Below are 25,230 nucleotides of genomic sequence, written 5' to 3'. Positions count from 1 at the left end.
CAATTGCAAATCATTATATTTTGTATAATAATATCAAATAAACTTGACTTAATAAAAAATAATTAATTAATTATACTGATTTTAATACAAATTAATACTGATTTATACGTAAAGCGTCTTTCCCGTGTAATTTCAAATGCACTTTCAATGCCGAACCCTTTCTAAAGGCCTGTCCACACTGAGTACAAACAAACGGTCTCTCTCCTGTATGACATCTGATATGAGACACTAAATCTTGCCGTTGCACAAATGCTTTTTCACAGTACGAACACTGGAAAGGTTTCTCTCCTGTATGAGTTCTGCGGTGGTTCTTCAAAGTGCCGGAAGTGGCGAATTTCATCGGGCACATATCACAGCTGTAAGGCCGTTCTCCGGTATGAATTCGTCGATGTTTCACCAGAGAGCTCGAGGTAGTAAACCCGCTGCCACAGTCGTCGCATATAAACGGATGTGCCCCGCTGTGTTTGCGGTTATGGGCAACTAATTCGCCTTTAGATACAAAACTGTAACAAATTTTCAAATTAGACAAAAATTTGCCTTTAACATTTTAAAAGAACATGATGTTTTATCCAACGCATACCGCCTATTGGCAACAGCGAAACCGATATCAGATGCAGAAATTACATAAAACTTCTTTTAGAAAATACGTGTTTTTGAGTAATCATTAAAAATTTGTGAAATAAATATTTTTTCATAAAGAATCTCCACTTCTGCGTGAGGTTTCTATCGCATTTTCTTTACTTTTACAATTTATGAGTTACATTATGAACGGCCAAAGTTCAGGTAAAATTTGTACAAAAAAGCTGATATTTGGAGAGTTCTACTGAATTTGTATTTTATGCCTCGATATTATTATTATTATTCTTATTGCTCTTTCAAACCTGAACAATTTGTTATCAGCCATGAGAGGCACGTTTCGAATCCCGACAATTTTGGTACAAACTAAAGTATATTTACTGCAGAATTTTATTTAGAGATGTAGTATGGAATACCAATGTCTATAAGTACAAGTATATAATTAATTTATGTATGACTATACACTGGAACCTTTATAAAAATAAAGGTGTACACATTTGCCCTTACAATTATTATTATGTATTCAATGATATTACAATAATACTAACAAATAATCTGAAGAAAATCCCTACTTTGAGGAAAAAAGAAGCTAAAAAGAGCACTTGTCATACCTTTATGTAAATAATCATTAGCACGCCATCCTCTAATCCCATCCCTTTTACATGAAAAATGGTGGTCGCAAATGCTCTCTACATCCCAACCATTCTCTTTAAGCTGATATAGAGAATTGGGCTGACATTGATCACTGTGAGTACGGATTTACTTTAACCCCTAGTTTTATAGAACCTGGGCTCACATTTGGGTTACTACGGCTCAGATAACAAGAATTTGCTTAGAGATTAGAAGATCACTATAATCGGTGAGTATGTATCAGAAAATAAAGGATTAGGAGGAAGCGAAAGAAGTATGGAAGGCCTCAGACCATTATTACTACATACCTTTTATCACAATTTTCACATTTGAACGGTTTCATGCCAAGATGCCTCCTTATATGTTGATCTAAATTATTTTTCTGAGAGAATCCTTTGCCGCAAGTAAAACACAGATGAGGCTTTTCACCTGTGTGGGTTCTTATATGGTCGTTAAGAGATGACAACATTATAAAAGACTTATTACACATATGGCATTGGTATTTCTTTTCAATTTTATGACCATCTTCATGAACATTCAATGCTTTTAGAGTTCTGAACTTTTTCTCACAAAAATTACAATTGTATCCCTTATCTCCGGTATGGACTTTTAATATATGATTGTCCAGATGAGCTTGATGCTGAAACTCACGTTTGCATGTGTCACACAGAAATTTGACTTGGGAAGTCTCTTCATGTTTCTTTATGTGTCGTAGGAGTGACAATTTGTTTGTGAACCTTCTCATACACATTGAACACTGAAATGTAAATTTTTCTAACTTACTTTTACTTGTGTTTTCTATGTGCTGTTTCATATGTATTGAGAGTGACTGTAGTGAAGGCAATTCTATTTCACATTTAGGACACACAATTTTTGAAACAGCTTCATTTTTAACTTCTGCTGGTACATTACTTTTACATATGTCCTTATTTTCCAAATTTATGTTATGTTCATACTGCGATTTGTCATTTGAATACTCACCATCTGAATGACAAGACTCGCTGCGATCATTTTCGGCTTCAAATTTAATTAAGTGAGTTATATCAGTCTTTTGTTCTTTATTACATTCTAATTTAGATTCTAAAATATTTGGCACTATAAAGTCCTTATCTTTGTAATTACATTCATACAATACAGAATTTGCAGCTTTATCTTCAGATTCTAAATTATCTAATGCGTCCTGTAATTGTTTTTCAGACCAAACATATTTCTGCTTTAATTCAAAAGCTTTACACAATGTTATATGGCATTCACTGCAAATTTGCTGTGGGTAATTATGTGATAAAGTAACGTTAGAATCGACTAAAGTTGATAATATGTCGCATAAATTTGTTTCACCATCTATCTCTGCAAATAAAGATATTTGTTTGGGCGCAATGCAAAGGCAGATCCTGCAGAAGTTTTCAGGATAGGCTAGAGCTTCGTGTGCTGCATTCATAATGAAAACACGCTAATTACTATTTGTTTATAGTATAATAAATAATTTCTGCAGTACGACCCCACATAGTATTATTTTAATTATTAACTTAAATGTCTCACAAACGTTACTACTTCATTTAAAATTCCGCAGATTATAAATAGTAAACACTTATCAAATGTCAGGTCATATCTCAATTCTTATTATTATTTATTATTTACATACTTTATCAAGATCTCAATTCCCATTAACTTCGTTAGCTTCATATTTATAAATTCACAACACAAATTCACAAATGACATTCGGTATTGTGTCATTCAGTTTGACAACTGACATCTTATGCCGTAAGAAAAGAGTATAGAGTCAATAGTACAGACAAAGGTTGTAGATGTATTCAGTTCACTATCATCAAGATGATTAGAACCGCCCAGATTCTCCCGTATTTTTTTAATAGTATCACTTTACGTTGTCTATCTGTATCACAGAGATATAAATAATAACAGACTAAACATTATTATTAGCACTAGGGGGTACAAGAAGATGAATTAACTTTTCTATAGTCAAATTCGCAATTAGGAGGATTTTTTCATTTGTTTTTTGTATTTCTTTTCAAGGTGAGTTATCATTGATAAGTTTATTGGAACAGAAATTTGTTTGTTTCTTCTGCATATCAATGATATGTTGGACACCTCCAACATACATTGCTATGCAGACGACAGCACTGGTGATGCCATATACACGGGCCATGCAGGTCTCTCTCGGGAAAACGTCGACCAGTGCCGGGAGATACTTGTGTCTTCTATCGAGTCATCTCTCGAGAAGGTCGCGGAATGGGGTAAATTGAACCTTGTCCAATTTAACCCCCAGAAGACTCAAGTTTGCGCGTTTACCACTAAAAAAACCCCATTTGCCGTATCACCGCTCTTCGAGAACACTTCCCTTAAAGCCTCGCCTAGTATCGGAATACTGGGTCTCGAAATCTCGAGCAAATGCCAATTCCGTGGTCTTCTGGAGAGCAAAGCCAAACTGGCTTCAAAGAAACTGGGCGTCATAAATAGAGCACGGCAATACTTCAAGCCGGCCCACATTCTAGCTCTCTACAAAGCGCAGGTCCGGCCTCACATGGAGTATTGCTGTCATCTCTGGTCTGGCGCACCCCAGTATCAGCTCGATCCATTTGACCGCGTGCAACGCAGAGCAGCTCGAATTGTCGGGGACCCAGTACTGTGTGAACGGCTGGATCACTTGGCGTTGCGTAGAGACGTCGCATCATTGTGTGTCTTCTACCGCATTTATCACGGGGAGTGTTCCGAAGAGCTGTTCAACCTGATTCCTGCTGCCGAATTTCACATTCGCGCGACACGCCACAAGTTACGATATCATCCCCACCATCTGGATGTGTGGCGGTCCTCCACAGTGCGGTTTTCAAGGAGCTTTCTTCCTCGTACCACGAAGCTGTGGAATGAGCTTCCTTGTGCGGTGTTTCCGGGACGATACGACATGGGTACCTTCAAGAAAAGCGCGTACACCTTCCTTAAAGGCCGGCAACGCTCTTGTGATTCCTCTGGTGTTGCAGGAGAGTGTGGGCGGCGGTGATCACTTAACACCAGGTGACCCGTACGCTCGTTTGTCCTCCTATCCCATAAAAAAAAAGTAGTATCGGAATACTGGGTCTCGAAATCTCGAGCGATTGCCAATTCCGTGGCCATCTGGAGAGCAAAGCCAAATTGGCTTCGAAGAAGCTGGGCGTCATCAATAGAGCACGGCAATACTTCAAGCCGGCCCACATTCTAGCGCTCTACAAAGCGCAGGTCCGGCCACACATGGAGTATTGCTGTCATATCTGGTCTGGCGCACCCCAGTATCAGCTCGATCCATTTGACCGCGTGCAACGCAGAGCAGCTCGAATTGTCGGGGACCCAGTACTGTGTGAACGGCTGGATCACTTGGCGTTGCGTAGAGACGTCGCTTCATTGTGTGTCTTCTACCGCATTTATCACGGGGAGTGTACCGAAGAGCTGTTCAACCTGATTCCTGCCGCCGAATTCCACCTTCGCACGACACGCCACAAGTTAGGTTATCATCCCCACCATCTGGATGTGTGGCGGTCCTCCACAGTGCGGTTTTCAAGTAGCTTTCTGTCTCGTACTACGAAGCTGTGGAATGAGCTTCCTTGTGCGGTATTTCCGGGACGATAGGACATGGGTACTTTCAAAAAAAGCGCGTACACCTTCCTTAAAGGCCGGCAACGCTCTTGTGATTCCTCTGGTGTTGCAAGAGAATGTGGGCGGCGGTGATCACTTAACACCAGGTGACCCGTACGCTCGTTTGTCCTGCTATTCCGTAAAAAAATAAAAAATAAAAGTCAACGATAGTTACGATTTTTATCTCAAGTAAGAGATAGACTGAATATTGGGAACGGCCGTAAGTCTATGATAGAATGGATAACGATTTTCACATTTTATCGGCCGTTCCCAATATTCAGTCTATCTCTTACTTGAGATAAAAATCGTAACTATCGTTGACTTTTCTGTCCCAATAAACTTATCGACGGTAACACATCTTATCCATACACATTGTCTGTCAATGTGACGACGTATAGCTTACCAGCGATAGAAGTTTGTATGGAAATTGCAATTCACGCGTCCCAATATAAGAATGACTTACCGGGTATATTGGGACAGCTTCAGATTATTTACAGTAGAAGGTAGTAATTTGTCTCTATCTGTAGATAGTATATTGGGAACGGCCGTAAATGGATGAGGTTAGTAAATAAAGTACAGATTTACAAAACTATTTATTGATACCTTGTCCTTAGAATAAATAATAATATTATATGAACACATTTATAGAAATACTTGATACAGTTCAAATTCATTGCACAAAGAATGTTTACAATTTTTTGAACTACATACATTGAGAAATAGCCAAGCAAAATGTAGCAGCAAATGCAGCGTGTTTTGCATGTCCTGCATGCATGTCATAGGATGAACATTTAATTGTTCAAATATTTGAAATTGTTTTCGAGAGAACTTGCTTTTAAAAACAAACAATTTGCGATTTATAAAATGACATCCCTCAATTCTAAGATTAATTATACTAATTAAATTTGTAACCAATATTTTTGAGCTATGCGGGACTTGAAACCACGACCTCTCCGGGTTCCGTCTGAGCGCTCTTACCAACTGAGCCAACCGTTCGAGTGACGCATGGATTGTATATCTTGGTATGTCTTGTTCAACTCACCGGTTGTGGCTCCATCTACAGGATCTACTTTGATACCTGCTCATCCCCAATAATTGCCTATTAGAAAATTGACTTAAGATGTCGCTCTTTCAAATCCAAACAATTGAGACTTGAACAAAACATACCAAGGTTTACGATCGATGCGTCATTCCGACGGTTGGCACAGTTATTAAGAGCACTCGGACGGAATCCGAAAGGCGCGGGTTTGAGCCCCGCTTCGATCATAAATGTAGGTTACAAATTTAATTTGCTATTAAATATTTATCAGCGATTTTTCTAGAACCAGTTTTAGCCAGCTATGGACGCATTGAATTACTTATTAGCTTGAGCTTGGGCGAGACGTTTCTTGAGATCGAGTAATACATTTACTTCCGGTTGCCACACTGATTTGTCTTTCGTAGAAGCCTTTAACTGTCGGACTTTCTCGCCCTGCGAAAATATTAAAACATTACGTTCATACAAAACTAGCCACACAGTCAAAATAAGAACTTCTTTACAATACTAGTCGTTCTGTTACTTAGGTACTGCTTGCAAGTTTTTAAATAAAAAAGAATTGTGTCCGTACAAAGTACACATGTCAGAAGTGAAACCTGCATTGTGCATGCACCTCTAAACTTCACATGAATTCCTGGTACATGTTGCTAGGATGATACATGATTTCAACAGCTATGAACGACATTACTATCATCGCTACCATATTTATGTTCTCCTGGTGTCCATGTAGTAATACGTCGTGCGCATGACGTGAGAATTACTCACTTAAGACAATCTCTTTTTCAACTATGATCACCTGGTACCAAAAGACTATATAATGCTTCCTATCTCATTTTCTCCCACGTTAAATCTCATTTTTGTGTCTGTCTAAATACTGTCGCGCTTTTTCGTTTCATACTTTCAAATCACAACGATGCTAAAGAAGGTTTCACTTCAAAAATTAATTTATATTGTTGTATAATAATAGTTATACTTAGTAGTTATTAGTAGACTTCCGTAATTTTTTCTCTGGAATAGCGTTATAAATTATGAACGTTACTAACTACCCACGTTGTCCATTGACGTACTATAAACAACTAGGCTTCTAATCGCCTATTAAAAGGTCGTCAAAATGTCCGAGCGGCGTTGTATATATGTATACATTAACATATACAGATAACATTAAATCATTCATTCAAATTAGCTGATTTCGTGGCAGTAATCTTCAGTCTATTATTGTATACGCTCTTAAGAAGATCGGCCGCGAACACGAGACAAAAACATTTTGTTTTAGCAATTGAAATGTAATTATTTTGCAAAATTATTAAAAACGTCAAGTTAGTTACATAATATTGTTAATTTAAAGCAGCACTTACCAGAAATACGACACTCCATTCTTTTTAAGTTTGGATATGCTGTCATTTGGACGGTTTTTCAGTGAACACTTTGTCATTGCGTGGCGTTGAATTCAAAGCGCGGTCGAAACACAACTGATTTGGCAGTTCTACTTCAGACAATTTTTGAGCGAGACTGTGAGTCTAGTTGTTTATTGTTGTACGTCAATAACGTTCTCACATAAAATGTTAAACAATGTTTTGAAATGGCGGAGTGATGCCACAAACAGAGTGGATATTAACATTACCTGTTCAGCGACAGCTTTTTCAAGACTGGCAACGCTATCGCTCGGCGCCGGTGTTGCCAGTTGCGCCGTAGCCATTATCTTTTTGAGATCTAACAACTTGTCCACTTCCGGTTGCCAAACTGACTTGTCTTTCGTCGACGCTTTCAGCTTACGAACTTTTTCACCCTAAAAAGAAATCAATTCGGACACATCAGTTAGTGGAAAATGCGTTGTTAAAAACATTTTGGCGCATGCAGTTTTTGTTTTTGGAACCATTCCACTCTTCACAACATTACGAAACCCCAGAAAAACCACAAAAGAAATTCAAAAGATCCAGATTTTTTGAGTTATCTCGAGTGTAAATACCGCTTATATTTTTATTTAATCGTCTCGAATTATTGATAATTATGGATTTCCGCAAAATAACACTTAATTCAATAAATTTCTAAATTAAAAAAAAATTGTTAAACGTAAATAAGAATAAAATAATATTAATGCATTTTTACACAAATTATCTTGCCCTAAACTAGGCAAAGCCTGTGCTATGGGTTGCAAGACTTAGATTTTTTTGTACGTCTAGATAGTCTCGGCAACGGATAAAAACAGGCAGATTATTATTTTAGTATGCGTGATAAGCAACGTCTTGCGGTATTCTCGCTTCCAAGTTCATTTGCAAATCCACAGCAAAAAGTCGCGTCGGGTCCACTAGCAAATAAATAAACACAAAAATTAAATTTGTATGATTAACACAACCTGAGATTTGAACAAGACATGCCAAGATTTACGACCAATGCATCACTCGGACGGTTGGCTCAGTTGGTTACAGCGCTCGGACGGAACCCAAGAGGCACGGCTTCGAGTCCCGCATCGTACATAAATAAACATAGATACACTAATAATCAAATCACAATATAGCCGTCTTACTTGTTCCGCGATTGCTTTCGTAAGGTCCTCTATAACGTCCGCGTTTCTCGTCTCCTGTTTCACATTATTTGCGGTTGGAGGTTTGACAGCACTTCCGGTCTGCGCCTGCGCACCCGCCAGTTGCTTCTTAAGCTCCAACAGTTTGTTCACTTCCGGTTGCCAGACCGCCTTGTCCTTAGTCGACGCCTTTAGTTGACGCACTTTCCCACCCTTAAAATAAATTATAGATTTAACTAGCTAACCCAGCAAACGTCGTATTGCCCTATAACATATTAAAAAAAACAATTATTAAAATTTTGATGCACCCGTTTCTCAGACCTACCAAATATATCGTACTACAATTATTGTATTCGATTGCCATCGTGCAACCCTATATCGGTTTGGTGGATGGAACAGAATAATATAAAAATCGTGATACAAAAATAGTTGTAGATCATAGAAGGGCGAAAATTTAAAATGTATGTATTTTTCACTGCTGAATCATAAGATAAAATTAAAAAAAAGTCAAAAAATTAAAAAAAAATGGGTTGGACTACCCTTAACATTTTGGGGGATGAAAATACATAGTAGTCGATTCTCAGACCTACTGAATATGCATATAAAATTTGGTAAAAATCAGTAAAGCCGTTTCGGAGGAGTAAGGTAACTAACATTGTCACACGAGAATTTTATATAAAAGATGGTACAGTTTGGTTGTACGTCGCACTGTGGGGGAACGCCACACATCCAGATGGTGGGAATTATATAATTAACTTTGTGGCGTAGGGTGGAAAGTTGAAATTAGGTGGTAGTGATAAAAGATATGTGTCAAGTGAAATATATCCACGTATAGAATATCTAAGATATTTACTTATACTGCTATAAAATATGTCTATAGCCGCGGCAGCAAGCAATTGAAGCCCCAAGGTTATGTACCCTTTCTAGAATTAAGTCTTGGAACAACAATGGACAAGCCAGTAGTTATGGACAATTCAGGAGGTGTCTAGAATCTTGTATCAAAACACATTTGATCAGCATTGATATGCTAAAAGAAAAGACCAATTCAAATGGAAATAACCAGGTCATATGATAAGAAATAAGGATGAAAAGTGGAGCAAAATGGTTACAAACTGATAAACGAGAAGTAGAGGTAGACAAGTTTATAGGCGTGAAGACAAAATAAAGAATACAACGGGACCCTACTGGCGACGAGTAACATGGGACAGGACTCATTGGAAGGAGTTGAGGGAGGCCTTTAATTAGTATTAGTTTATCTTGCCCAGAAAATGTTCAATACAATTGTGTTACGAAATTCAAAAGAATAGTTAAAAATATGTGTGTGGTAAAGGTTACTATAACATAAATGACTTTCTCAATGATACTAAAGACTGGGAATTGAGCGGAGGCTCAATTCCCGCTCAAGCTATTTTAATAAATTTTATTTTATGATATTACCAGGGCCTGCATTCCATATAGTCAATTAGGCAATGCCTACCTTAAAAAACTAAATCAATATATACCTAGAGTTCAAGTTAATTTTGTTTCGTTGTCCTATAACCAAATTTTAGCTTACGCTATATACCTAGTAAAACTTTAAGAAACCCACGGCGTTTCATATAATTTATTTAGAAAAAATATTTGCCAAAGATGCCTACTAACCACAGAAAAAGGTAGGTTAGATAAGTGTAAATTTAGTGATTTTAAAGCCTATTTTGAATAAAAATATTTGAATATGCAGAATAAAGGTTACTTTTATTTTATTAACAACCCTATGCTGACCTGTTCAGCAATCGCTTTTTCCAGAGCGGTGACGTCACCTACACTTCCGGTCTGCGCCTGCGCACCCGCCAGTTGCTTCTTAAGCTCCAACAGTTTGTTCACTTCCGGTTGCCAGACCGACTTGTCCTTAGTCGACGCCTTTAGTTGTCGCACTTTTTCACCCTTAAATAGAAAGAGGGTGTATTGGTTAAATATTTAACTAGAAGATCAAAGGCATCTTTCAACTTCTTTCACCCTATCTTTAGCTATCCTCCTTTGCACAGGATGCCGGCTAGATTATGGGTACCACAACGGCGCCTATTTCTGTCGTGAAACAGTAATGTGTAAGCATTATTGTATTTCGGTCTGAAGGGCGCCGTAGCTAGTGAAATTACTGGGCAAATGAGACTTAACATCTTATGTCTCAAGGTGACGAGCGCAATTGTAGTTCCGCTTAAAGTTTTCGGGTTTTTCAAGAATCCTGAGGGGCACTGCATTGTAATGTCGTCTCGTCCCTTACTGTCACAAAAAACCTATATCTTGCCTTCTCCCCGTTTTCTGAATAGATTTCTTATATAGTCTGTGATGTATTTACTCCATTTGCCTACATCCCGAAGTGTGTGCCCCGTCCGGCACTATACAAATATAACCAATATAGCCTGAAACTCAGATACGATAAATTTTACGCCTTAACTTAAATGAATTGTATGTTTAGCAAAATGTTTTAATTTTAATTAAACTTACTTGTTCGGCGATTGCCTTTTCAATTTCAGCGACGCCCGGTGACTTTGTCTTCGAATCGTTAGCGTTCTGTAAGTCATGTATGATTAGTTAAGGCTACTTATGCAGAGATTTTTCGATACAGACTAAACTAATTCAACAATCAAATAAAAGAGATATAGGGAATTTAATATTTCAGATAAGACAGAAATGAATAATAAAATTAGATTTATAGTCATTACTCACTCTAAATTTTGCCATCTGTACAATTTTTTTTTGCAAGATGGCGGTAGAACACTTTTCAAGGAGCGCAAATTCAATGAGACATTTGATATGAACACTGCTCTCTTTTTTAAATTGCTTTATCAATTAAACGCCTTAATTTAAAGCAGCAAGTTTATAATTTACATTTATATAATATGCACTCACCCTTATCTCTCTCTCGCTCTGCGTGCCAGCGAACTTGGCTCTCATCTTGTCCGCCAGTTCCGGCTCTATCTTGGCGAACAGCGGCTCCGGTTTTCCGATCACGTGTCCAGCAGGGATGTACTGTATGAGCGACGGATTACTGGGAAATATCAACTGAATTAAACGTTTACCATATAATACAGTTTTGGAGTTTCGTATTCATAATATGTAAGTTAATTCGGTGCTCTTGGGGTAAATAAAAACAGAATAAAAAACTAATAATATTGTAACATTTCAGATTTAAGAATTCTAAAACAACATACTGTCGCGCTAACGCGGGCGAGATAATCATGAGTGCGATATAGAAATAGGCAAAATAGGATCATTCTAGACGTTGATTTGCGGTAAATACCCTTACTTAACTTACATAGGATTTATCCTCAGATCTTGCTTCAAGTTGAGTTGTTCTTTCAATTTCCGGCTCGTGTCGGGCATGTACGGTGATATCAGCGCACACAATAACGCTGCTAATTGACAGCACAAACTTATGGCCGTAGCGCCGCGAATCCTGTGACACAAAAACTCTATACTCAGGGGTCTATCAATGAAGTACAATAAACAACTAGACTCACAATCACGCTCAAAAATTGTCTGAAGCAAAACTCTGTCTACGCGTCTATAAGGCAGTGTTTTTGTTCAGTTGGGTTTTGACCGCGCTTTGAATACAACGCCACGCAATGAAAAAGTGTTCGGTGAGAAACTGTCCAAATAACAGCATGTCCCAACTTATAAAACGACGGAGTTTCATTTTTCATGTAAGTGTCTTTTTAAATTAACAAAATTGTGTAACAACTTGACGTTTTCATTTTGCGAAAATAAAATACATCGCCTACGAAATGAAACATTTCGCACCACCATCAATGAGCTTTTTTCCGAGCGTATACAATATAATTTGAACATTACTGCCACGAAATAAGGTTTTAATTTGTACAAATGTTTTAATGTTGTCTGTCGTTAATTTCAACGCCGGCCTAGACATTCTTGACGACATTTTATCAGCCGATTATGAGTCTATTTGTTTATAGTAACGTCAATGGAACCTACCTTCAAAACTGTTGTTTATTTTTTCTCTATTACTCATTTTGTAGTAGATTTATTACCATCGTAAATTTCGTATAAATATCATTTGTTGAGTTAATGTTTTTACAGTAACCTATACTAATACAGTAACCTATTCAAATTTTATTTGTATACTAATATTATTATAAAGAAAGTTTGTGAGGTTGTAATCTCTGCATCTACTGAACCGATTTGAAATTTCTGTTACCAGTAGAAAGCCACGGGGTAATATATTCTATGGCATTCACAGCGTCATAGACTATATATATGGATATTTACTAAAGTTTTTATAAAAAAAATTAAAATCGATTTTCACAATAACAAACCATCGAAGTCTTATTTGGTGTAAAGTCTGTGAACTTCAGGTTCGACGTTTGCTCGACCTTTTTTAACCTTTTTACTAATAAATAACGCCAATAATTGAAGTTAAACTGTAGTTTAGTAGACTTGCTACAGTACTACTACAGCAGTTAGAAAATGATACCGTCTTATAAGTCAATGAACACCGGCTGCACGCACGAAAAAGCGTCACGTTCGGCTTGAGCCGAGCTTGGAACAAGCGATAGAAAAGGCATGATTGGCCTTAGTGTTCGGCTTGTGACGCATCTTGTTCTTTGATTAATAAAACAAAGTAGCATCTCTCGGCGAGTACAGTAATAATAGGTTATGTTACAACTACTACAACTACTACACTGAAAGAATCATTCAAATCGGACCAGTAGTACCAGAGATTAGCGCGTTCAAACAAACAAACAAACACTGCAGCTTTATAATATTATAGTATAGATTCTGAAACAGTTGGCTTACTGCTAACATTAAAAAAGCCAGTCCTACTAACCATAATATCATCCAAAGGAGCGTTATTATGAAAATGGATGATATAATGTTGTACTGAATTTCATTACAACACTGGTTTGTATTGATGTAATGGTTATTAGGACATTGGGTGTTTTAATGTTGGCAATAATCTACTGTTTAAGAATCTTTAATAGAGGATTTAAAGCTCAGGAGGAAATAAAAATTATTATGCCTCATATACACGATCGTATAAAAATGTAAGCCGACTTTACAAACTGCCAAAAATTTTTATGGAAGATCTCCTCTTCCATAAACTGGCGTACGAGTCATATAATGTTAACATCGGTTAAGGAAAACTCGGAACCGGTTGTCGATTCTCCAAGCTTGCATCATGTACGGCGAATGAACCACCGATTACCTAATACCTCGCTTGCTAAATGAGCTGCCCTTCATTGAGCGGCAAAATCTGATAACTCTAAACATTAGATAATGATAGATTATAAAGGATTACCTATTTAAAAAAAAACTATAGCAGCTACTGTGACATATATTAATGTACCTACTAAGTTCTTATTCTTTTTAAGACTAACAAAGTTTCACTGTTTTTAACTTAGTTAATATGTTAAGTTGTGACGTATTACACAAATAAAATTTGAAATCAAAATTTTATGAACGATGCGGGACTCGAACCCGCGACCTCCTGCGTTGCGTGCGAGTTTAGCGCCAATAACTTATTGTTAAATAATCATAAAACCAAATATATTAAATTCACCGCGCCAAATGTCAAAAATGTAGATGCGAATATTTTATTAAATGGAGAGGTGGTAAAACCAGTGGAATCTGCTATATTTCTTGGCATTACTCTTGATTACAAATTGCAGTGGGGCCCCCATATTGAAGGATTGGCGAATAGGCTTAGTTCTGCAGCATATGCGGTTAAGAAAATTAGACGGTTAACTGACATAGATACGGCGAGATTAGTATACTTTAGTTATTTTCATAGTATTATGTCCTATGGTATATTGTTATGGGGCAGTGCGGCCGATATTAATACTATATTTGTGCTGCAGAAGAGGGCTATTCGCGCGATTTATAACCTAGGTCCTAAAGAATCATTGAGAGAAAAATTTAAAGAAATAAACATTTTGACTGTTGCTTCTCAATACATTTTTGATAATGTTTTGTATGTTCATAAGCACATTGAGGAATTTTCTAGAAACTGTGACATTCATAATGTTAACACGAGGAACAAACATAAACTTGTTGTGCCTACTACTCGGTTGGGTCGAGTTAGTAAGTCTTTTGTTGGGCGATGTATATGCTTCTACAATATGATCCCAGAAAATGTACAAAACAAATGTGTTACGAAATTTAAAAGAATTGTTAAAAAACGTTTGTGTGGGAAAGGTTATTATAGCATAAACGATTTTCTTAATGACACCACGGACTAGCGAACACCCTCAGGCTCTTTAACTATAAATGTTTATTGTACGATATTACATTGTAATCCATATTTTATATTAAAAAAAAAAGCCCGCTGAGTTTCTTGCGCCCATTCTTCTCAAGTCTGAGGCAGTCTCTTTTGAATGGGTGGTAGATTTTGACGTTCAATGAGTGATTTTAAATCCTATTTTGAATAAAAATATTTGAATTTGAAAGTGCTCTTCCAACTGAGCCAATCGTCCGAGTGACGTATGGTTGATAAAATCTTGTATGCTTTGTTCAACTCTCAGGTTGTGGCTTCGAGTTTCTTGACGGGTTCGAGTCCCGCATCGTTCATAAAATTTCAAATTTTATTTGTGTAATTAATCCCAGAAGTGATATCACTATAAAAATATCACAAATAGTTGTGTGACGTATACTTAACTAATCATTAACAATAATTGTACCCTATGTGGTTTTTCGGATGTGGCCTAGTTTTGTATATACTGAAATTGTAATATTATGACAAATAAATTCAAAATAAAAGTCTTGTCTCACTTGTCCCCGTCGGAGCCTTTGAGAAGCACCCAGGGCTGCTCAGTCTGCATGTGTTGGTTTCCCAGTCGGGATACGCTGAGCACGTGACGTAGCGCTTCTCGGAGACGACCCTTCTCCATATGCTGAACGTAGGCTGTAAGCGGATGTGAGAGATCAACTGGTTACTGATAACCTTAGACCCAAAATAGTTCATGTTAAAATTTCATCTATACAGACTATAATCGTTAAGTTATTCCCTAACTATTTATTACAGATATCAAAAAAAAATGACATCAATACATTTTTTTTTAAATCAAACAAGAAGTATCGAAAATTTTGATAAAACATACTCCCATACATTAAGTATGAGCTTTGTAGAAAGGTTTTAGTTTCCTTGTTTTAAAATGTTATTTTAGCTCACAATTGTTTTTTTTTTATGAAAATAAGGGACGAGACGAGCCGGCCGTTCAGCTGATGGTAATTGATACGCCCTGCCCGTTACAATGCAGTGCCGCTCAGGATTCTTGAAAGACCCAAAAAATCTGATCGGCACTACAACTGCGCTTTCACCTTGAGACATAAGATGTTAAGTCTCGTTTGCCCAGTAATTTCACTAGCTACGGTGCCCTTCAGACCGAAACAAAGAATGCTTACACATTACATCTAGCCGGCATCCTGTGCAAAGTAACCTACTGGTAAACTACTGTTTATTAAACTAACAAAGTAATAAAACTATATTTAATTTGATAAATTTTTATATCATAGTAAACACAAAATTTTGTATTCGAAGCTACACCCTTGTTGTGCGATACAATGACCGTTCTACTAATCCTACACTACATGTATGGGAAGTGTTTAATATCAAAATTTTGAATAGTACTCGTTTGATTTTTAAAAAGTTACTAATTATATTTTACTGATTAGGTAACGCATATTACTTTAAAGTTTTTTTATATTTGTTATAGTTACGGAATAACTGCCTGGTATATAAGTCGTAGGTATATTGTCAAAGCCGTGACATTACAATTTCACTAGTGATATTATAAACAAAACCCTAGATTGTCAATCGACTTAAGTTCTTACAATTTAACGGACTGGTTTTGGTGACATTGTAATTTAACTGTAATGAGAGCCAATGATATAACACTTATTGTATGTGTAAATGAGTATGGATTGTGATTCAGATACTTTGCAGAAGCTCGCTTTGAGTGTGAGAAAATATTTTATTAAATTGGACTATTTTCCGCTGCTCAGATTTTTTTCTTCCGACACTTGAAATGATACTCCCATGACAATTTGGCGATCCGCATAAAAATCCAAAAAACGACCAAATTAAAAAAAGGTGTTCTTAAGATAATATTTTTTTTATATAAGACGAGGACAAACTAGTACTGGTCATGTGATGTTAAGTGATCACTGCCCGCCCACATTCTCTTGTAACATCAGAGGAATCACAGGAGCGTTGCCGGCCTTTTAGATAAGTGTACGCGCTTTTTTTTGAAGGTACCTGTGTCATATCGTTTTGGAAACACCGTACATGGACGCTAATTCCACAGCTTTGTTGTACGTGGAAGAAAGCTCCTTGAAAACCGCACTGAGCAGAACCGCCACAGATCCAGATCGTAGAGATGATATCCTAATTTGTGGCGTGTCGTGCGAAGGTGGAAGTCGGCGGCAGGAGTCAGGTGGCTTTTTGGAACACTCCCCGTGATAAATGCGGTAGAAGACACACAGTGAGGCGACGTCTCTACGAAACACCAACTTATATAGCCATTCACTGGGTCCCCAACAATTCGAGCAGCTCTGCGTTGCACGCGGTCAAATGGATCGAGCTGATACTGGGGTGCGCCAGACCAGAGATGACAGCAATAGTCCATGTGTGGCCGGACCTGCGCTTTGTAGAGCGCTAGAATGTGGGCCGGCTTGAAGTATTGCCGTGCTCTATTAAGGACACACAGCTTCTTCAAAGCCAATTTGGCGTTGCCTTCCGCAGATTTTCTTCAATGACCGCGGTTCACATTCTCTTGGTGCCAAAAAAAATCGAGCGATACTTACTCTAACGGGTCATCAGTACAATTTCATTGAAAACCCGCAAAATAAAAGTGTTCCCAACATAAAATTTGCACGAAAAATATAAGACACTTTATTTGCTCACTGTACAAACTCACCAACAACTTCTCTGTTGACGAGCGAGATCAGTTCATAATCGTTGTGGGTGAGGGTCGCCTCGGGCAGTTTCCCCTTGAACGTGTTGGCACAGAAACTCAGCGAGCGATGACAGAAGTTACCCAGATTGTTCAGCAGCTCAGAGTTATTCCTGTAATATACATAATATTATTACTGTGAATCCGAATACGTCACTGAAGTACGGAAAGGCAGTATAAAAACAGAAAAAAATATAAAAATTATTTCATCATCATTTCAGCTGCAAGACATCCATGGCTGGACAAAGGCCTCCCCCTAAGATCGCCATGACGATCCGTCCTGCGCTGCCCTCATCCAAAGTACTCCGGCGATCTTGACCAGATCGTCGGTCTATCTTGTGAAGGCCTACCAACACTACGTCTTCCAGTACGTGGTCGCAATTCGGCGACTTTTCTGCCCCAGCGGCCATCTGTCCGTCAAACTATGTACCCTGCCCGCGGCTACTTTGGTTGGGAAATCTTTGGGCTATGACGGTGACTTTGAATCTCTTACGGATCACCTCATTTCTAATTCGATCTCGCAGGGAAACTCCGAGCATAGCCCTCTCCATTTTTTTTTTATGATAATAAGGGACGAGACGAGCAGGACATTAGCTGATGGTATTTGATACGCCATGCCCATTACAATGCAGTGCCGCTCAGGATTCTCAAAAAACCCAAAAATTCTGAGCGGCACTACAATTGCGCTCGTCACATTGAGACATAAGATGTTAAGCCTCATTTGCCCAGTAATTTCACTAGCTACGGCGCCCTTCAGACCGAAACACAGTTATGCTTACATATTACTGCTTCACGGCAGAAAAAGAGGCCGTTGTGGTACCCATAATCTAGCCGGCTTCCTGTGCAAAGGAGCCTCCCACTGGTAAATTCACTCCATTGCAATCGACCATGAGCTTTCTCATCGGGCGCATAGTTAGCGACCACGACATAAAAAGCATACAAATACTTATTTACACACTTAAGTTACCATTCAGAAGACAATGAGGTGTGTGTGTTTCGCGAGTAGCTTCTTGCCTCGCATAGCCACTTTATGGAACCAATCACCGGATGCTGTTTCTCCGAACCGAATTAACCGAATTAACGGTCGGCAAAGCATCTCTCGCGATGATTGCTATTTAATTGCTGTGAATATCATTAAAACAATTGTTTGCGTCCAATTTTGTAAATTTATTTTACAATTTTTTCATATAAGACGGGGTACAGGGGCAACAGGCTCGGGTGACGGCTCGAGTTGGCGCTTAAAAAGGCGGGAAATGAACTAAATACATAGGTCCTTATCCGTTGAGGGTTTTATTTTTACTTCAAGAAATGGCAAAGCAAAATCCATAAAGCCAACGCGGGAATGTCAAAATTACAGAATATACCTTGCAGCATCTTGGCAAATTATATTAACAAGTTTTTTTTAATAAGTTGTCATTAAAATGTTTAATCTAATAATATGAGTATAGTAACTGAGTATTAGCTAATATTTCTATGAACCTACCATATCTAAACTAAATTTAGTTGTCTGTGGCACTAAAATAACTGTGCTTTTTTGGCGACTTTATGGTACGGTAAACAATGCTTGTTTAGGCCATAGAGTATAATAATCTTTTTCAATAACTCAACTATAAACTTATATAAGTGATCATGGCTGTATATGAAGTATAGGAGCTGAAAAGTTACATAAAGTAATGGTTCAATTACCTTGTACAAAGTTCAGTCCAATTGAAACTAGAATCTGAAGTCTCCGGTCGAATACTCGCCAGGTAGAACCGCCATACGTCTGAGGGTATTCCCGTCTCCTGTTAAAGTTAAAATTTAATTACTTAATACGTTTAAACAATTTTTATATGAAAAAAAGGGACGAGACGAGCAGGACGTTCAGCTGATGATAATTTATACACCCTACCCACTACAATGCAGTGCCGCTCAGGATTCTAGCAAAACCCAAAAATTCTGAGCGGCACTACAATTGCGCTCGTCACCTTGAGACATAAGATGTTAAGTCTTATTTGCCCAGTAATTTCACTAACTACGGCGCCCTTCAGACAGAAAGACACTAATGTTAACACATTACTGCTTCACGGCAGAAATAGGCGCCGTTGTGTTTTCTCATAAGAATTTACAAATTCACTTTTCGAGAAAACAATAATTTTATAACTTAAATATAAAAGTGATAAATGTGGTAGAAGGCACTCGATGGTTTTGATGAAACTGGGGGTCGTAAATAAATAATAATAATCATTTATTTCAGGCATAACCCATAGAAAATACAAATTAAAATCAAAATTACAACTAAATCCAATTAACTAACCATACAAAAAGATTAAATTAAATAAATTACAAATTACTTATATTAAATAACTTATTTTCTATTTTTATTAAGATGGATGTCCATCCATCTTTTGAAAATATCGTTATTATATACATTGTTAGAGACAGTCATCAGAATTCCGTTGGTGGAGCGTCTCATTCGATCCCAAAAAGAAGCAATTCTTGTGCGAATTATTGCGAGTCGGGCACTCTCGCTCTCGCAAACATACTTGCAGCACTTGGAAGTTTCATAAGAGATCGATAGGAATCATTATATTGCACTCTTAGGCCCAGAACACACGGTGAAACGCAAATGCAACAAAACCCTTTTGAAATTATTGATTTGAAACCAGTTTCAACCATTTTCCACACACGCTGCAACCACAATCATTTCGGTTTTCGTTGAGAAATACGTGTGCATAATGAGTTCTTCAAGTGACGAAGAAATTGTGGTTATTTATTTGTATCTTCGACAAGAAGAAGGCGCAAAAGAAGAACTATGTGGATACATCCCTACATTGAGAAGAATATCAACTGTCGTATGTTTGTCGCTGCCAAAGAATTACAAGAATCTGATAGAATGCTTTATCAGTCTCAGTCTTGCGAGAGTAGCTTCATAGTGTGCAAGCAAGGATATTTTTGCACTTCTAACACAAGTTTAATGTTGTTTTGTTCGTCGTCAGCCATTTTGTAAAAAAGACGCCAAGACCTAAAATGAATGAAACGCAACGCGAGTTTCCTGCACGCCGGTTTCAATGCGACTGATTTACAACGCGTTTCAAACTGGTCGCGTCATGTGTGGTCTCTCAACGGAATCTATGGCAGAAACTCAAAAGTAACTAGTAGTTGCAGTTTCGTTGCATTTGCGTTTCACCGTGTGTTCTGGGCCTTAGTGAACTTAAGGTCTTGTTTGAATAATTACACCACAGTTGGCAGGTGTACATACACAGGCAATAAGTTTTAAATAGTGTTGTTTTCACCTCATTGCTGCACTAAAATAATAATTGCTGCATAAAGCAAGGCAATTCTAAAAGCCGGCGCCCGTTCTAGAGATCTACACGACGTAGTGCCGGCCATATATGCTGCCTTATTAATAAACGCAGTAAAGTTACTCCAAAGTCCAAGTTTAGAATTACTTCACCCTGTCATGTAATTCTGTAGTCACAAAGGTAAGATAAAGACAAACAGCCTTACAAATAAAATTGGCATAGAGTTATAACTAAGCATAAACCAAGAATATGTAAAATGTTTACAAATAGACATTTTGCTTACGAATGGTTTGTTCGGACGTATAACGTTTCCCGCGTTTATTTGCATGGCAGCTTGTCATTAGGAAAACTTCAGAATTATAATTGTATTGACAGTGTTGTCAACGATATTGTAAACATTTTGCATTTTCTTTGTTTATCATCAGTTATAACTTTATACCAAGTTTATTTGTAAGGACGAAAAAGTTTTAAATTTTGAATAACTTTACTTCACTTCGTCACATCTCTGGTGCACCCCAATATCAGGTCGAAGCAAATACCCTTAGAAATGCAGAACTGTTCGAATTGTGGGGGCTTCGCGTTACCTAGCAACGTCGCTACATTATCTGTTTATGTCTACGCGCTATACGCGACACGCTTCTTGCTGCAAGACAACCGATGAAAACAGGCCAGGTTTATTAATTTAGTGTGCGTCACATGCTACGTCTTACACTCGCGATTTGTATGTCTCTTTGTGTTAGTGTTCGTACATTGCTCAAAATAGAGGTTAACTGTTAACCCCAATTGTTCGAGGTTTTCCGAGCTGTCATAGTCTATCTAGACATATAAATGATCTAAGATCTACCTTTTATAATATAAGACCACGGACGAGTAAAAAGATTAGACTCCGTGTCACCTTACATAACATTGAGGCACCAAAACAAGCCGGTAAACGTGCAAATACATAGCCCCACGCATACACTTACACTAATACAAGCCGATCGGCCGTCATTATGAGATTCGCTATCGTCTGTGACAGATCAGTTTGCGTCGCAATAAAATATTTTAAAAATGCCGTCGTGCGTTGTGAAAAAGTGTAAAAACAATAATATAAAAGTATTTGTAGATATATGATTATTTAAGGGAGAAAAAATTTGTGTAACTGGTATACCCCGTAACCGCACACACACTAGCATAAAGGTGCTTCACTTGTTAATATCACGGCGCGGAGTCCTTCTTTTTTTACTAGTCCGTGCATAAGAGTTGTTTAATGGGAATTTCAAACAATGGAATTGAAAAGCAATTTAGTTAGAGGATCACTGAATTGCTCCAGCTTACCTTGAATCGGTAAGACAGCGAGGAAAAAATCTATTATCATTGCAAATCAAGTATGTAAGTAATTATAGTAATAATTAAACATTTACCTGCGCATCAGTACCAAAAACACCAACGCCACGTGACTTAGAAAATTTACTGTCTTCGTAATTGAGGTATTCTGCAAACAAAATGGTAAATTTTAGTAAATTGATATTTAAACCACTTGCACTTCTACATATATCGGATCTATTGTACCGCTTTCATGCTTTTTTTTAGTTTTAATACATTTTTTTTAATTTTTCTCAAATGGTATGCTACAGAGGCTCCGGAGGATGCCGGCTAGATTATGGGCACCACAACGACGCCTATTACTGCCGTGAAGCAGTAATGTGTAAGCATTTCTGTGTATCGGACTGAAAGGCGCCGTAGCGCACTAGCTACTTAATTAATTTAATTAACTTAATTTCACTAAATTACTGAGCAAATGAGGCTTAAAATATCTAAATATATGTCTCAAAGTGACAAGCGCAATTGTAGTACCGATCAGAATTTTTGGGTTTTTCAAGAATCCTGAGCGGCATTGCATTGTAATGGGCAGGGCGTATGAATTACCATCAGCTGAAAGGCCTGCTCGTTCGTCTCTACTTATCATAAAAAATGTGTAGGTATATGATAATTCATATATGTATATATAACATACATATTAAACTCCAATCAATATATTTAATTACTATACACACCAGTTGCAAATATGTGGTCGACAAGTTTGATATTTTCGTTGATGCCGATCGCACTCGCTGGAAACATTATCGCGTGGAACGGAACGTTGTCCTTCGCCATGAATTGATACAGTTTCACCTGGAACCAATAGAAACAACGTCGTAATTATGAAAAACCAAAATCAATAATATGAACACCTATATATGAGTTTAGAAGTCTTGGCTTGATTTTATCTTTACCATTTCTTTTCAAACATTTACATATTTACTTTGATTAGAGCGATTGTTACATATAAAATAAAACACTTTTTAAATATTTAAAACGCGTGTAATTGTAAGAATATTCTAGGAAACAAGATCAAAACGGGTTTTTTATAACAATTGACAAATTTTAATACCCCCGAAAAAAATTCAAAAACAAGCTAACTTCTAAATAATTAACTTTTGAATTAAACTAGCGAAGCCGACAGCCGTTGTTCTGTTATAAAAAAAACTCTTGCGGATGGAATTTGTCTAAATCCGTTCTTAGCTGATCTCTACTCGGCGAAAGGAATATTTCTACCAAATTTCAAGTCTCTACGCCTTATGGTTCCAGAGATATCGTAATGAGTGACTATATACGTGGAAATCTCTTATATATATCGGAGCGGAAAAATGTCGACGCTAGGGAGACGTCTCCACTCTGTCCACCTGTCACTGTCAACAATATTTTAACATAAGTTCATGCGTAAAAGTTAATTTTTTTGTGAAATAAAAAAATAATAATAATAGAATTTTTTAAAAATCGAATGTTAAAAACGGTTACAATAACACCCGTTTTAATCTTTTTAAAAGTGTATTGGCTACTCACATCGACCTCCTTATCCGGCTTCCACCACTTCTCGTAGTTCTTGGTGGCGCACTGCGTTATGCTGACGTAGCCAAACGGAGCATCGAACCACACGTAGAATACCTGCAAATCGTTGTTATGTTAGTTGCGATGGTCCAACCACAGCAGACTTAATTTGGTCGGTTCATCCCATGGGCGACCTTCTCCGCCATCTGGCGCCCTGCACGACAAGGCTCAAATTAGCTACAGCAACAAGGTATTCGCTTTACTTTTCTATATATCCATTCGTTGGAGAACATTCGCAAGCTTTGTCAATTCGCGAATGTATTATAACCACCGACCCGTATAAATACCACTGGACAGGCTGTTCCATATGTTTGACAGCAAATTTTGACGTTATAATACAATTGGCTGTAGAGGAACGTACAATACTCTGAAGTATTTTTACATTTTGAATTAATTCCGTTCGTTTTTCGTGTTATTTATACTGCAAAATAAAGTAATAAAAAGAAGAAATAAAGTTTTCCACCATCTATGTTGTCCACTAGGTTGAAATCACTAGTTTTAGTACCGCAGACTCTCGCTACATGGCCAAAAGCGCCAAAATGGCGAATATCAAACAGGCACAAAAGCACTTTGACAGATGCCAGTCCAGTGGTATATAGTAGAGGTCAGTGATTATAACTCTATGATATGATAAAATGTCTTTCTTTTTAAGGAATAGGAGGACAAACGAGCGTACGGGTCACCTGGTGTTAAGTGATCACCGCCGCCCACATTATCTTGCAACACCAGAGGAATCACAAGAGCGTTGTCGGCCTTTAAGGAAGGTGTACGCGCTTTTTTTGAAGGTACCCATGTCGTATCGTCCCGGAAACACCGCACAAAGAAGTTCATTCCACAGCTTCGTAGTACGAGGGAGAAAGCTCCTTGAAAACCGCACTGTGGAGGACCGCCACACATCCAGATGGTGGGGATGATATCCTAACTTGTGGCGTGTCTGCGAAGGTGGAATCAAGTGGGTGTCCCGTTAGCCTCCTACCTTCTTGGTGTACTTCTCCAAGGGCACCGGCACGCCCCAGTGCAGGTCCCTGGTGACAGCTCGTGGTCGGAGCCGATCTCTCAGCCAAGCCCGGCTGACAGCTCGTGCACCTCCTGACCAACCAGCCTCCACCCCTTGGAGCCACGTCCGAACAGACCCTTCCAACTGAAATGTATCACAAAATATTGTATTCTAACCGTGAATCCACACCGGAGGTCACTATTGTGGAGCACAGTAACAATATCTGTAACAATTTGTTATTTTTTTTAGATTTGAACTAGTAGTTGCCCGTTGCATTCGGAATAATATGAGAATAATATGTCATAAACAGAGGCGTCTGCTAATTCAATTACGATCACAATCCATCGACGAAGTTGTCATAGCGACATCCCATTCTGCACGGACGCACGCCAAGAATGGGAAGATATTTTTTTTAATTAAAATTCGAGACGAGACGAGCAGGACGTTCAGCTGATGGTTATTGATACGCCCTGCCCATTACAATGCAGTGCCGCGGGATTCTTGAAAAGCCCAAACATTCTGAACGGCACTACAATTGCGCTCGTCACCTTGAGACATAAGATGTTAAGGCTCATTTGCCCAGTAATTTTACTAGCTACGGCGCCCTTCAGACCGAAACAGAGTAATATTTACACATTACTGCTTCACGGAATAAATAGCCGTTGTGGTACCCATAATCTAGCCGGTGCAATCAATCTGTGCAAAGC

General features: G+C 37.9%; 2 protein-coding genes across 3 annotated transcripts in view; both read right to left on the bottom strand.

The window, feature by feature from the left end:
* Positions 1-2,910, bottom strand: LOC126968321 (zinc finger protein OZF-like). Its single transcript, XM_050813272.1, has 2 exons — positions 1,515-2,910; positions 1-503 (listed from the first exon to the last, which is right to left on the bottom strand). Exons 1-2 carry the CDS (start codon positions 2,642-2,644, stop codon positions 92-94), a joined length of 1,542 nt encoding a protein of 513 aa, XP_050669229.1. The 5' UTR covers positions 2,645-2,910; the 3' UTR covers positions 1-91.
* A 2,495-nt stretch (positions 2,911-5,405) lies between these two features.
* Positions 5,406-25,230, bottom strand: part of LOC126968300 (methionine--tRNA ligase, cytoplasmic) — a 40,724-nt gene continuing 20,899 nt past the window's right edge. The window contains exons 12-25 of one of the 2 annotated variants that reach the window (XM_050813212.1): positions 24,503-24,667; positions 23,482-23,583; positions 22,653-22,770; positions 22,020-22,090; positions 19,019-19,116; positions 17,297-17,445; positions 15,150-15,282; positions 11,680-11,820; positions 11,274-11,412; positions 10,869-10,934; positions 10,146-10,307; positions 8,388-8,597; positions 7,485-7,649; positions 5,406-6,298 (exon numbers count right to left, since the gene is read on the bottom strand). In XM_050813212.1, the coding sequence (XP_050669169.1) occupies positions 6,182-6,298; positions 7,485-7,649; positions 8,388-8,597; positions 10,146-10,307; positions 10,869-10,934; positions 11,274-11,412; positions 11,680-11,820; positions 15,150-15,282; positions 17,297-17,445; positions 19,019-19,116; positions 22,020-22,090; positions 22,653-22,770; positions 23,482-23,583; positions 24,503-24,667 (1,836 nt within the window). In that variant the 3' untranslated portion in view covers positions 5,406-6,181. The remainder of the gene's footprint in view (positions 6,299-7,484; positions 7,650-8,387; positions 8,598-10,145; positions 10,308-10,868; positions 10,935-11,273; positions 11,413-11,679; positions 11,821-15,149; positions 15,283-17,296; positions 17,446-19,018; positions 19,117-22,019; positions 22,091-22,652; positions 22,771-23,481; positions 23,584-24,502; positions 24,668-25,230) is intronic. The other variant, XM_050813213.1, reaches the window with a different exon arrangement.

The sequence above is a fragment of the Leptidea sinapis genome, chromosome 15 (genome assembly GCF_905404315.1).
Source record: "Leptidea sinapis chromosome 15, ilLepSina1.1, whole genome shotgun sequence".
In the NCBI taxonomy this organism is placed as follows: domain Eukaryota; kingdom Metazoa; phylum Arthropoda; class Insecta; order Lepidoptera; family Pieridae; genus Leptidea; species Leptidea sinapis.
This window is presented reverse-complemented; position numbering and strand designations above follow the sequence as displayed.

Coding starts and splice junctions, on each gene's coding strand:
- LOC126968321 (XM_050813272.1), bottom strand. CDS start 2,644: ATGAATGCAGCACACGAAGCTCTAGCCTATCCTGAAAACTTCTGCAGG. Junction 504..1,514: donor TGTGAAAATTGTGATAAAAG/GTATGTAGTAAT, acceptor AATTTGTTACAG/TTTTGTATCTAAAGGCGAAT.